General features: G+C 41.7%; 1 protein-coding gene across 1 annotated transcript; it reads left to right on the top strand.

Moving 5' to 3' along the window:
• Nucleotides 1–177: 177 nt before the first annotated feature.
• Nucleotides 178–6,880, top strand: prrt2 (proline-rich transmembrane protein 2). Its single transcript, XM_084341804.1, has 5 exons — nucleotides 178–550; nucleotides 2,466–2,757; nucleotides 2,951–3,249; nucleotides 3,903–4,032; nucleotides 4,927–6,880. Exons 2-5 carry the CDS (start codon nucleotides 2,529–2,531, stop codon nucleotides 4,941–4,943), a joined length of 675 nt encoding a protein of 224 aa, XP_084197930.1. The 5' UTR covers nucleotides 178–550; nucleotides 2,466–2,528; the 3' UTR covers nucleotides 4,944–6,880.
• Nucleotides 6,881–13,475: the final 6,595 nt, after the last annotated feature.

Genomic DNA, 13,475 nt, shown 5'->3' with positions numbered 1-13,475 from the left:
TCTTGGGCGTATGTGTCGCCTGTTTTGGGGTTGAAAGCCTAACCGGGCTAATTTGTGAACTCTTGTCCTTCATCCTTGGAAAAACTGCTGTGGTGCAGCATCACTGAGCGAGCAAATATCTAGTGACAGAAGCTGGTATTTTTGGAGGGGTGAGGAGAGGAGGAGGATGCTATAATCCAGCTTCCCCTCCCTCCTCCCACATCACGTAGTCTGGCTGATTTCACTTTTCATTTCACACACACCCCTCCCCTCTGATCCACCCTGCCATCCTGGAGACTCCCTCTCCATCCATCCATCCATCTATCCCTGCACACTGCGCTGGAGGAACAACAACAACCCGGTCGTCTCTCCAGGATATTCCCGGATCTTTTTTAGACGCTCGTCTGCAGACACATCGCGGCTGTAGAGGAAGATGCTCGCTGTCGTGTGATGCTGATTTGTTTTTGCACCTGAGGAGGAAAAAAAAAAAAACGATTTCCACGATGTCAAAGCCAGAGGCGCTCCGGCTGTGTTGAGACAGGCGCTGGAAGAATAATAATAATAAAAAAAGGTCAGTCTGATTTACCTTCATTGCCACCTTTTTATTATTATTAATCATTAATTAGTGTTACAAGTCGGCCTTTGCGTTGAATGATCCATTTTTTCTGCTTATCATTGCAATGTAGCATCTCCCATCTACTGAATACAAATCACCAGCAGCAGCAGGCTAATTAATAAGCACCCTCCTCTTCCTCCTTCACTCTTCCATCCCGAGTGTTTTTCCTTTGTCTTCATCCTCTCCTTTCTACCTTTTGTTCCGTGGCCGCCATATGTCATTTCGCGCCTGTGTACACATGCAGAAATAATGGTATGTACACACCTGCACCGAGACCATGGCCGCTACTATCGTTTCAAAGCAGCCTCCATCTGCCATGCCTTTGTACTCCTCGTGTCATTGTGACCTGCTTTCCTCTTGTTACCTGATATAGACAGTCTGCTATTTTAATAATAAGAGCTCTGAGGCCAGATTTTCTGCAGGGACGTGCTTTGTGTGTAATGTTTACCTCCAGTCTATTTATTTACAATTCATCCTGTGACATAAGAGATGATTTAATTTTAAAGAGAGCATGAATATTACCTGAGTGGATTATAAAGAGGCTCATCCTGATATTGAGTCTGGATCCAAACTCTTAAATCGGCTAGAGCAGGATGTATTTAGGGACTGTCGGGAAGTTATTAGACTGATGAGCAGAGGCTGAACTTTGGACAACCTCCCCCAATATCTCCAACCTTTAATTATATAACATTAGGCTGTGGAACAAGACTTTCATGTGATGTATTTAGCAGGACCAGAGATGATATTACACACATTCCTTCTTCATGGTCAAAACCTTGCGCCTCCATTATTATTAAGGACGTAAAAGGAAGCTAACTTTAGATACTATAACATTTATATAGGTAATGAAATGCCAAGTCGTGGGCACAGCTAGCTAGCTATTTAGCCACACGTGTGAATAATGGGGCAATATGTTATCATTTTAGTTTAAAACAATAAAGAATTAACTAAAAATATCTTTTGAAGTTATGTTATGTATACACAACCTCCCCAGTAGTCCTGGTTAGCTGCATGGCTAACTGAGCTAACAAGCTAACAATAGCTACAGTCATGGATGTATACACAGAATACAGTTAGCAGCAGTTACCAGTTACTATGGTGATATGCTGCCCCTTTTTGTCTTTTTGGGACTATGAATTTAACAGGTGGCCACTTCTTACATATTGCACCTTTAAGGCAAACGTTAGCTTAAAAAAAATGAAGGTTAAAGTGCATCAAGCTAGCTGCATACATTAACCTACAGCATTGCATACGAGCGTGGGCATGAGGACATGTCACGGTAATGGGAGCGACATGAGGCAGGCAGCTGAGACGTTCAACCACCGTCAAGGTTAAGAAATGATCTGGTCCAGTTTAGCAGGGTCTGAAAACGTAGACTCTACTGGCATGAATATAGAAAATACATGTTTGTGCTTTTTTGGAGCAGTCCAAGTCCAAATACACCCCCAATCTCCCAGGTAATTCAAAACCTTGCAATTTAGTTGGAGACTCTGGTGTGTTATTATAGAAGCAACTTGTGTAGGTTTTGCGTATCTCCCTTTTGGAGCAACGATGCAAATGTTTTTACATAGCCAGTGGTAGCTACTCCACAGGGGCTGTAAACAGACTTAGCAATGGAATTATCCGTTGCTCAAATTATGGAAAACTTCACAAATAATACATCCTGTTTATCGTATATCCAAGCCATTCCTCTTATTTTTGAATCAAGAGTTGTGAATGTCTGTTTCTTTTTTTTGTAGTCCTGCTGACAAACCAACAAACAGACACGGGTGAAAACACCCACCTGAATAATTTGTGTACAGTCCCTAAACTGATTTCAGGGAGAAACTTTTGTTTACCAAGTTGGTAAAAACCATTTTCTGGCCCCCAGGTGTAACTACAGGGAGCACAAACAAGACCGGACCACCAACAGAGGCTTCATCTTGCTGTCAGCATGGCTGTGAACATGATGCCATGTCCCGGCATTTGGCCAGGGGAGGAACAACCATCACTGTTGGATGAGGAGGGCTCTCTAGCGAGCCAAGCCCCCATCTCTGAGCCATGCCTTCCAGTCAGAGGTGAACAAATCATCCAAAGCGGCAGCAGCCCGGCCGGCACAAGGCCTCCCCGCAGCAAATCCAAAGGAGAACTAGTCATAGTCATCAACGAGAAGCTGAAGAACAGTAAGTGACTGAGTTTGACCTCATATTTAAGGCAGCAGGGTGGGTGGAGGTGGGGGTAAAACAGCTGCTGAGTCAGCTCACCGCGGGCAAGTCAGACTCCAGTGCATGAAAAAGCTCCTGGGAGGGCGCACACACATTTAGCTCCTGCAGTGTTTTAAACATTCGCCCGTCCTTTTCGTCCCCTCATGTGTAGGTAATGGGATCCACTCGGCGCCTGTGGAGAGCACCTCGCCGGTCATCTCCTCTCCCCCCAGAAGACAGCACTCCATCTCTTACCCCCATCATCACGGCAAGACCAGGAAGGGGAGCAGGGCGAGCTCCATCGGCTACACCGCCTTCTCGCCCAGGCCGTCGATTTCCCGCCACTCCAGCATCGCCACCAACCCGCCCTTGGACCGGACCAAAGTTAAAGACTACCTCCTGCTGTCCGTGCTTGCCTGCTTCTGCCCCGTCTGGCCCATAAACATTGTGGGATTTGTCTACTCCATCATGGTACGAACTGGATGTTTTGGCTTGTTTCTGACCATTTTTCTATTTTCAATAACCGTATTCACATGGTGGCCATTTTCCTCTGACATCGCACCCAGGGGGGAGGCCCAAATGTTGTTCTGCTGGGATCCAGGTAGCAAGTCCTACAAGATAGGGATTCTGACCAACTGTGAACATTTCACTGCTTCCTGACTGATCAGCAAGTAAAGAAGACAACGGGTAGTGAAAAATCCAGAGGCCGTAATTCAAGATAAAACAATATTGAATATTTGATAACCCCTTAGCTAACGTTAGCATTCAAACACTTTCTAGCTGCCAGTTTTACACAATGGTTGTAAACTGATTCTGAACTGATTGGTTGAATGCTAACATTAGCTAATAGGTAATCAAATGTGTTGTTTTATCTTGAAAGACGGCCCATTTTCCTCCCGGTGTTCACTATCCATTGTCTATTCACCTGCTGATCAATCAGGAACCGGTAAAATGATCACAATTTGTCAGATTCTCAACACTTAGGCAACTTGCAACTGGAGTCACAGTTACGCAACACTAACCGAGCACTCAAGCATGATGTTAGCGGAAAATGGCCGTCGTTATAACCATTGTTATTCGTCCATGTGACCCGAGCTAACAGATGGTTCAATCTTCTCCCTCAGTCCAAGAACAGTCTCGAGCAGGGAAACCTGGATGGCGCCGTTCGTCTGGGACGCGTGGCCAAGATGCTCTCCGTGGTGTCACTAGTAGGAGGGACGGTCATTATCATCGCCTGCATTGTCAACCTGGCCAGTGAGTGTCCCAAATCTGACCTTTAAATCTTCCCCTCCCTTCCTTTTCACCCTCTGTGTAGTTAAGAACAGCTGATTCGTCCCCCTGAACATTTTCGTGTCTCTTGAATCCTGATCGTCGTGGCCCAAAAACCCACTACTGTCACTGATTCTTCCATCACAGTACAGCATTTACCTCCGTAATCCCTGCGACTCTTTCCATCCGTGTTTGTGTAACATTGCACTAGTTACAATGCCTGCACACGTCTTTCTACACTGCAGCACTTTAGCCTTCAGGGACTGCGTCAACGCTACACAAACATCAGAACATATTAATCACATTTGCATCAGTCAAATCTACATTTTATGACATGTTTCTTTTCCCATTTGCACGGGTGGCCTCCAGCCTCCAGCTGTAACCGACTGCATGCCTCGGACTGCTGTGTGTGTATATGTAGAGTGATGCGTGTAGTCTGCTGTCTGTTGTACGCCTTGCCCTGTTTGCTTGTACACAATGTGAAGTCTTGTTGCCCCTGTACCACATGTATATTTAATGCATGAGTTGTTGACATGCTCACAAGACAAATAAATGTAGTGACATGTAAAGAAAGGGACTAGTATTTGTCTTTTTGCACTGTATGTTTAATATAAACTTGAAGGGTCAGTCAGTTAAATGCTTCTTTGCCTTTTTTTGAATGCACACAGCCTGTTGGGTCTCATTAAGCCAAGAGATGTCCTCATTAACTTAACGACTGGCAGAGCAATTGTACACACGAGTTGAGTTTAAGGGTTCTGGGACTTGAACGATCCTTGTTTTTCTCATTATATAACCGTCCTCTGCGGTCTGTGAAAGTGTATACGTCCATATTAAGTTGCAGTGATCTCCAACTAATACGCTTCCTCTTCTTTTTTTTAGTCAATGTGAAAACCTGAGTTTCATCCCAGGATGAAACTGGATAAGGCAACTGACCGTCTGGCCCGCACCTGCACCACCGTCTTTACCGCCTAGTCATTACCTGGATGTGTGACAAATATGCACCCGATATTATACAGTGCTTACTTATATTTCTGTAAATCTATATAAATCCCTTTTGCTAATGGATGAAAAATAAAATATGCAAATGCTGCTGCTCTGAGTCAAGGGAGGGGAGGGGGGGGATTTGTCCGTCTGATGTTAGATGGAGAAGGGAGAAGACAGTCTAATCAGTCCCTTCGTATTCTGGTCAACACATTCAGAACGATCCTCAAGAACTCTTGGCCATCATCGCCTGCTGAACTGACTCAGACGAGGCGGACTGGAAAATATGGGGGCCCCCGTGGAGGTGGTGATGGGCAGGATTGCCTCAAAGCGAGTCCCAACAAAATGTCCGCCAAGTCCATCCTCCACTGCACCGAACGACAGGACCGCATCAGACTTCCAGCTTGCCGTTAAATCCCCTCGGACACGTGGAGGGGCTCTGGGATTTGTGTTGCGTTGGATTCACAGAGAAATTCACCCACTTCCCTTCACAGAGATGAAACACTTTCGAATCACTGTATGTCCTCTACGTTTTCAGACTCTCTCCTCTGTGTGCTCCTCATGACTTCCTGCCATACATCTTGTCTTTGACTGTACGGGTGGCAAAAGAGGATGAAAAAGAGAGGCTTACCAAGGACTGGCTATGGGTGCTAAAACGGAAGGGGATTATGGAAAGTCTCACACAGAAGGCAGAGTCATCACTGCAAGGAAAAATATGTGCCAAAAAAAGAATTTAGAGGGGAAAGTTGTCTCGTCTTTTCAAAGGCCCAACTCTGATCACAGACTTGCTGTTGTAGAAAAAGGAACATCAAAGTGTTTTTACTCCGCCGCACCTTTACTGCGTATCCGCTCGACACCACTGACCACTGTGAGGAAGAGGGGTACACGTTCACGTCAAAAAAAATGTAGCAAGATACAGCGAAGCTAAGCTAAGCTATGCTACGTCATCTATAACCTATCTTTTGATAATGTTTGTAAAACAATTTCATAATGGGATGCTTTGGAGTGCTGTGCCGCAGTTGACAGATGGCGGTTGTATTGTGTGCTAATGGCCTTCACTATTTGGTTAACAAATGATATAGCTTGTTGCTGCATCCACAGGGAGCCTGTACTTTCAAACCAGACAGATTGTGGCACTTTCAACCCTTCAAAAACAGATGAACAACTAAATATCTGCCCATTATGTTGTCACACACAGTAGGATGCCGTCTTGTGATGGTTAATTTCTAAAAACTGGTTCAGGGGACCATGGTTTTATGGGTTTGAAATATGAATAGAACTAATTTTAAAACCTGATTTATTATTATTATTATTATTATTATTATTATTATTATCTCCTATGTATCCTTAACTAACCTCTTTATCTACCTGTGATTCTCACTGTGATCTGAAACAACTGGGACTCAACAAAAATGGATCAAACTCTCCTTATTTATAATTTTATTGTGGTTTTTGAATCATGTACAGAAACGCCACAATTTCTCATGAGTTCACACCTGCAGACTATTTTCTGTATTGATTAATATGTTTTTTTTCCCCCTCTGTTAGTACTTAATATGTAAATTTAATTGTAATCAACAGTTAATGTGTTCTGCAGATATAAATCTCAATATTGTGATAATTCTCTAGTTGATATGAGTTAGCATTTAAGTAGTTATGATCTAAAGTAGGCACAGAAACTGTCGGCAGTCGTTGTATTACCACCTGGCTTCTATAATCTCTGTGGTTATTGGCATGTTGTGCATTTTTTATTAATGTATGATGATAGAAGTTGACAATTACAAAGAAAAGCTGGCACTTGGAATATTATGACTTCTGCAGCACATTCATAATAAAGACACAATGCATGCAACATGTTGTCAGTGTCGTTTTGAAGAGATAAAGAGCAGCGGTGGAGATTAAAGAGATTTGGTTATTGTTGGAGAGAATGAGTGTCAAAAGTGAGAGATATCCAGAGAGCTTAGCCACTAAGTCACAGATGAGAGCAAAATAAAATCAGAAGAAGAATTAATGTAGTTGTCCGCACTGTGATAGTGTGTAAGCTGCAGGGATTGAAAGCACACGCTGTTGTAAGGCAGTGGAGCAGAGACAGCAGGAAGAGCAAAGTGCTGAAGGGAGAGGCCCCGAGCCAAGGAAATGCACTGTGATGAGAGCTAAAGCCTCAGATGACTTCGACAAAATCAAAGCAAAATATCCCTCATTATTTTCTCTGAGGTTCTCCAAATCCTCAAAGAAGCTATTACTATCAACTGCTCACTGCTCAGACTGTCCTATTTTATGATATTGGGCATCCTGACTAGAGCAGGGACAAACAGGGATGAAAATTTAAAGGCTGCTGTGCTCTGCAATGGCCAACTGATACATTAACATTTTCAAACCATTTATTTCAACTAGCACTGAAACAATTAGTTGATTGGTGACTGGGAATCGATAATCAATCAGCCCCTCAGCTAACGTCAGCATTCAACCACTGCCTAGCTAGCATTACCATTTGATTAAACCCATTTTACTAGCATGGCTAAAAACAATGCTAACCCTAGTTCAGACTTCTTAAATGTGACTATTTTGTGCTTTGTCTTACATTACTGTGAACTGACTATCTTTGGGTTTCAAGACTATCGGTCGGATAAAACAGGATATTTGGAGACGTCACTTCTTGTATTCTGATGTTGGTAACTCTTCATAAGAACTATCATCAATAAAATAAGTAAATACATGGTTAATTAAACTTTATTAATTGGTTTCACTGTTAACAAACAATAAAACACTTTATAAACCATTTATTTTGCAACTCTATAATGGTCATTCAGATATTTTTTTATTGATAAACTAAACAGTATTATACACATCAATGCAACTTTACGATAGAAAATGCCTAATAAACGGTTCATAAAGCATTTCATTTATTTCATTCAAGTTCAATTAGCCATCATTTTACCATTTGTAAATGATGGTTATTATTCAGTGTTACTCTCTTGTTTTATAGATCTGACTTTTTCAATCCTGGCTCGTAGTTATAGATGTTTCCCTGCTCCAACACACCTGATTCAAATGAATGGGTTGTTATGAGGCTTCAGCAGAGCTTGATGATGAGCAGGGTACTGGCCACCAGGACCAGGATGGAAAAACTCTGTTACAGACCTAATTGTTAATCAGGAAATGGAGAAAACAATCAGCAGGTTCATCAATAATGACTTATGACAATAATATAATAATAATCATGAGTTGTTGTTGCTGTTGCATGGAAATGATAATAAAAGTCATACATCATGGGCTTGATAAAGAGATGTGCTGCTCCCAGTAAAGTGAGTGTTCTGTTGTAATAGTGAACATAAAACACAATAGACTGCACGCACAAAATAAACGCACTTTTATGAAAGCAGAACTTGCTCAAAGGGGACCTTCAAGAGCTCACAGCGGAAAAAAATCAACTTCAGTAGCAGAAATATAACATCTGACAACAGCAGATTCTCCCTCACCAATGTTAACATTTCTGACAGCAAAAGGTAAATTTCTCTGTACTCAGCTAATTTAACAGTAGGTTTACAGGAGAGTACGGCTCGGGCGAGGATCAGCACATCAGACAGGGTCACATCCAGATGCAGTAAGTGGGTCAGGGATTATCCAGCTGGGTCACATAAACACTGAGGCTGTGAGTCAACTTGGCAGCGTTTGGATGCATCATGATCATCCTGTCAGTCCGCATAGCGACTAACAGTGTAATGAGATACACTGACCTGTGGCGATGCTGCTCTATTAGTGCCTGCTTGATTTGGAAAGAGAACCAGAGCTGATAGAAAATCATTATCAGTGTGAATTAATGTTGGAATGGATTGTTGTGGATCTTCAATTTGGCGAGAGGAAGAACTTGTTATTGAAACTCAAACATTTGTTTAATAGGACACAATTAAACTTCAAACATCAGAGAACGAGTCTGAATTAAAGGCTCGCTTTGAGAAGGATCCAGCTGTCTGGTAAACACAGTTATCAGTCCACAGTCAGAGGGGCTTTTTCATTTGGCATCACTACAGTGAATTTGATTGTTTTCAATGACAATGTTTTTTATCCGACACACGTTTGTTATCAAAAACTGTCAAAACTATTACCAATTTTCACGGCTTATATTTCAGCGTGTTGTAGCAGGAAAAAGCAACTATTAACTTTTAATTATGACTGTTGTCCATTCGGCTGCTCCAGTTTCAGGATCGTGTTTTGAACGCTGGCTCAGTGTCAGGTCGTACTAATAGGCCTACATGGAATGGAGCCATAATTAATATCATTTGTTACATCTGTGCTCTTTCAGCTATGAATTAGGGTAAAGTGTCTGCTGTCGATCGGCAGACATTTTGACACAGCACAGCAGGAAAAGCACAGGTGTTTCTAATAACTATGACTCTGTCCCAGTGAGTCGTGACAGTGAGTCAGCATGAACAACACCAGGGCCCTGACACTGAAGCAGGAGTGGAATTCAGCCATCATTCATTTTATTATTTACACCTGTGAGTTTCCAAGTATAAACGGCTTATTGTTGACTGTTGCTTTTCACTTAATGTGTGATGGGTTTGTCGTGTAAAACAAGGTTTTCATCAAACTTCTTTGGCTTAGATGTTTTCAAGCGTAATCTACTTTTTTTGTTTTTAACAAGCAAATTAATAATTAATACAATCTGTCAACAGTGACTGGTTTGCCATCTACCTCCTTATGTTTGTCACCAAGTGAGAGTGAAATTAATGATGAATTATTTATCCTCATCATTCCCAGTAGCGACAGTGAGTCTCTGTGTGTGTGTGTGTGCTTATACTTGCAACATAGTGGGGACTGGAGGTTTTTAACCACAAAGTGAGGACATTTTTAGAAAGTGGGGACATTTTGGCCGGTCTTCACAAATTGACAGGGCTGTTTGAAAGTAAAGGAGGCAGAGGTTTGTTTTAAGGTCAGTGAAGGGGCCAGTGAATGCATTATGTCGATCAGGGTCCTCAAGTATATAAGTACAAATACGTGTGTGTACAGTATGTGTCGTGGCCAAATGTGACTCACAGTGGATTCACCTTGCAGCAAAAACTACCACAGAAGCAGTTTCCGGTACTTTGCCAGGTGGTTATGTGTCTGTTTGTCTGTCTGAGAAGAGATTTCTGTCACCGCAACAGCTTCACAACCATGTAAGATGGCGTCTCATGTTATAATGTACTAATGTACTACTGGGTGGTCATGGGCCAGAACGTGAGCAGCTGGTGTGATCCCACTGCAAGATGGTCCCTAGTTTTTATGTGAGCTCATCAGTGTTAAACTAACTACATTTAACCATGCACCTCATAGCCAAGTGGACACAAACATCACAATGTTATCACAGGGACACTTTCAGTCTATATAATGACGTCGTAGCAACTGGTGCGCGACATTCATGTATTTTGTATTAACTTTAATGGCTGGGATAACACATGTCTAATAGTTATTGACAGCAATTTACAACAGTTTGAGAACACTTTGCGCTACAGCAGACAGCAAACTTGAACACCAACATAATATAGGTCAAAGCAGCCACAGTAACTACAGTCAACAACAGCAGGGAGATGAAGAGAGAGAGAAATTCCCCAGACTCCCTTTGAAAATAACTCAATTGTGTGAGTTGTTGAGTTAGGAGAAACTTTCTGAACTTTGTGAAACGCTCACTATGACAAATTCCTAATTTTTTGGGCCTTGTAATTTCAGCAAGTGTTATACATTAAGTCTATTAATGTCTTTTACAAGAGAGACCTGATTGTGTTGTTAAATGTTTGAAGGCTCTGTTTCCAAAAGTGGTTTGTCTCCAAAATGACTTCTTAGCTATGTGTGTAGTAAGAAATACAGTTTTTTCCATCTTCAGAAGGAGGTAATTGTCCATTCTGAGCAGGTCATTGTGATTCTGCACTAATATGCATGTGAAGAAAGAGCGACAGGTGATTTAGGTAATCCGTGCAAATCCACTTATGAACTGGGTCATAATTGAGTACCTTTATAATATCTGCATGAGGCTTAATTGAAATGTGATGCGAGCTCCAGGCTCATGTTTGGCCCATTATTACTGAACAGTCCTACTGCCACACTTCCACAACTTTTCATCACAGTCCTGGCTAGGTGGCAGTAATGTCCTTATTACTGGCTCTTTAATGAAAACGACCCATCATCACAGGCTGGGTTTGTCCCTCTGTGGTGAAATATCTCTATAATATTTCTATCAAAGCTCTTAGTTTGTCTGCATTATCCAAGAGGGACTTCATATTATTGCATCTTTATTCCTCTTTCTATCTTTTATCATCAGTAGCGTCACAGCAGCAGCCTTTTCACACACTAACTTGTTTATTATGCGGCTGGTTTTATTGTTATGAGATGATGCAAAGATTTATTCAGCTGTTTGTAGCTTTAATAGAGTCACCAACTGTAACTCTCCAACACGGGGTGAAAAGGCGATGTAGGAGTGACTGTTTATTCAAATCAAAACCATTTCAGCGCATCAGACAGCCAGATGGTTGGTGCTGATAGTCACCATTCTGTGACATGGTGTGCTACCAGTATCCTTCTTCACTATCCAATATGTGTTTTCTCACTCAGCAGTCACACTGGCGCTTGTTCCTGCAGAGAGGACACAGCTTGGGTTTAAATAAATGTTTGTGGTTTCACATAAATCTGCTAAACCACTGGATTTTAGATTAATCCCCCCTGAGCAAAAAATAACTACTATAATTTTTGGCTGTATTAGAGTCTGACTGCATCACTAGAAAGAGCGCTTTCTGTGTTGTACTTTGAGGCGTCTTCTTTTAAGGTCATCGCACGTCTTATTGCGATAAATCCTTCCTTTTCTAAGATGTTACTGAAGCCTCTGAGACTGTTGATTATTTGAATATATTAATATTATCACTAAGTGTTTATCTTCAGTGTGGTATTCGGTGCAAATCCACGGTATTCGGTGCAAAAATGAATGTTTACTGTCCTCAGATGTCCCCTCTCATTTTTTACAGTAATCTCACGTTTGGATCCTCGAACAAACTCAGCAGCTCAGTCCTCCTTCCTGCAGCTTCCTGAGATTAGATCTCTTTTTTTTAATCTGCAAGGATTCATTCATGTTGTTTATTACATCTGGACCTGGACTGCAATGTTCTTACATAAACACTTTTTGAATGGCTTCACAAAACCATAGACATATGTTTCAATAAGAAAGTTTGTGCGTAACCCCAGTTTTTTTGTTACTGCAGTTGCTGAGTGTAGATTTTCAGATCATCACCTTGTGCAGGCTCAAAAAGAAGCCTACGTTTCTTTAAACAAGATAAGAGGCTACAGCAATGCTTGCAACTTTATGAAGTTTTACAAGGTGCAGTGGTGATTTGCACATTTTCAACCTGAGCCTGCTGTCCCTCTTACCAATGTGTTTGCAATGCACTGAACATTGTAGAGCGATCATAAGGCAGAACTCTGTTAATCCTTAAGGAGTGTTAGACTGGATAACAACAGGCTTATATCAGCATATAATCACACATATGTATAGTAATAATAATATATTGTATGTATTGCAGCTGTTTTAGTGACTTAGTGTCTTTCTCAAGGAAAAAGATGTTTATGTTCTACGGCACGACTTTGATTTGTTGAAGTTAGCGGAGATTTATTTGCCTCTCCTTTTCCAAACAGCGTCTACGGGCCAGCTCTCAGATGGTTCTGTGTAATAAACCAGAATCTAGTAGCTGTGAAGACATTTCACTCAAACCCTGAAAATGGTGGCGCTAGAGGAAAAGTCAGGGGATCACCAGTCAGTAGGAATCCTCCTGTGGGGACCATGAATCATGAATGTCTGCACTAGATTTTAATGGCAACCCGTCTCATAGTTGTTTAGACGTGTGTCAGAATGGTGAACCAACCGACAAACTAACCCACACTGCCATCTAGCTTTAATTTTGAACCATTTCATTGTTTGTGTTTTATGTTTCATGTCATTATTGCTGATTATACCTGTATTGTAATAGACTAAAGTGTAATAACAATAAAATAGTCGTTTGGTAATGCATCTTTTGAAATGATATTTTTTGACCTTTGACCTTTTGCTTTAAAAGTCCATTTTTAGTTGCAGTTGAATAAGTATTAGGGGTATCACCTACATTATGTAAGACAGTGTGAGTCCAGTGACAGGATCTGCAGAGGACAAACATCTATGGCGTTTGTTAGCCTGCTCAAGAGCACAGGGAAGAACAAACTGTGACTAAGATGAAACAGTAGTAGCCTCCTCTGATTTCACAAAGAGTCTTCTTTCCCACTCAGGATACATGAGAAAATGCACACTAATCAGAAACTGTAGAGCTGCAAAGAGCTCGATGTGTTTTTATTCTATTTAAAATGTAGACCGTCTCTGTCCCGACGTCTATGACTCTGCTCCTGAGTCAGACACTCGGACAGCTCACGGTCAGCCTCACAGCGTGATGCTC

This window comes from Pagrus pagrus (assembly GCF_965226575.1).
Source record: "Pagrus pagrus genome assembly, chromosome: 21".
Lineage (NCBI taxonomy): Eukaryota > Metazoa > Chordata > Actinopteri > Spariformes > Sparidae > Pagrus > Pagrus pagrus.
Note: the sequence above shows the minus strand (reverse complement) of the source record. Positions and strands in the feature narration are given on the sequence as shown.

Coding starts and splice junctions, on each gene's coding strand:
- prrt2 (XM_084341804.1), top strand. CDS start 2,529: ATGGCTGTGAACATGATGCCATGTCCCGGCATTTGGCCAGGGGAGGAA. Junction 2,758..2,950: donor CAACGAGAAGCTGAAGAACA/GTAAGTGACTGA, acceptor CCTCATGTGTAG/GTAATGGGATCCACTCGGCG. Junction 3,250..3,902: donor GATTTGTCTACTCCATCATG/GTACGAACTGGA, acceptor CTTCTCCCTCAG/TCCAAGAACAGTCTCGAGCA.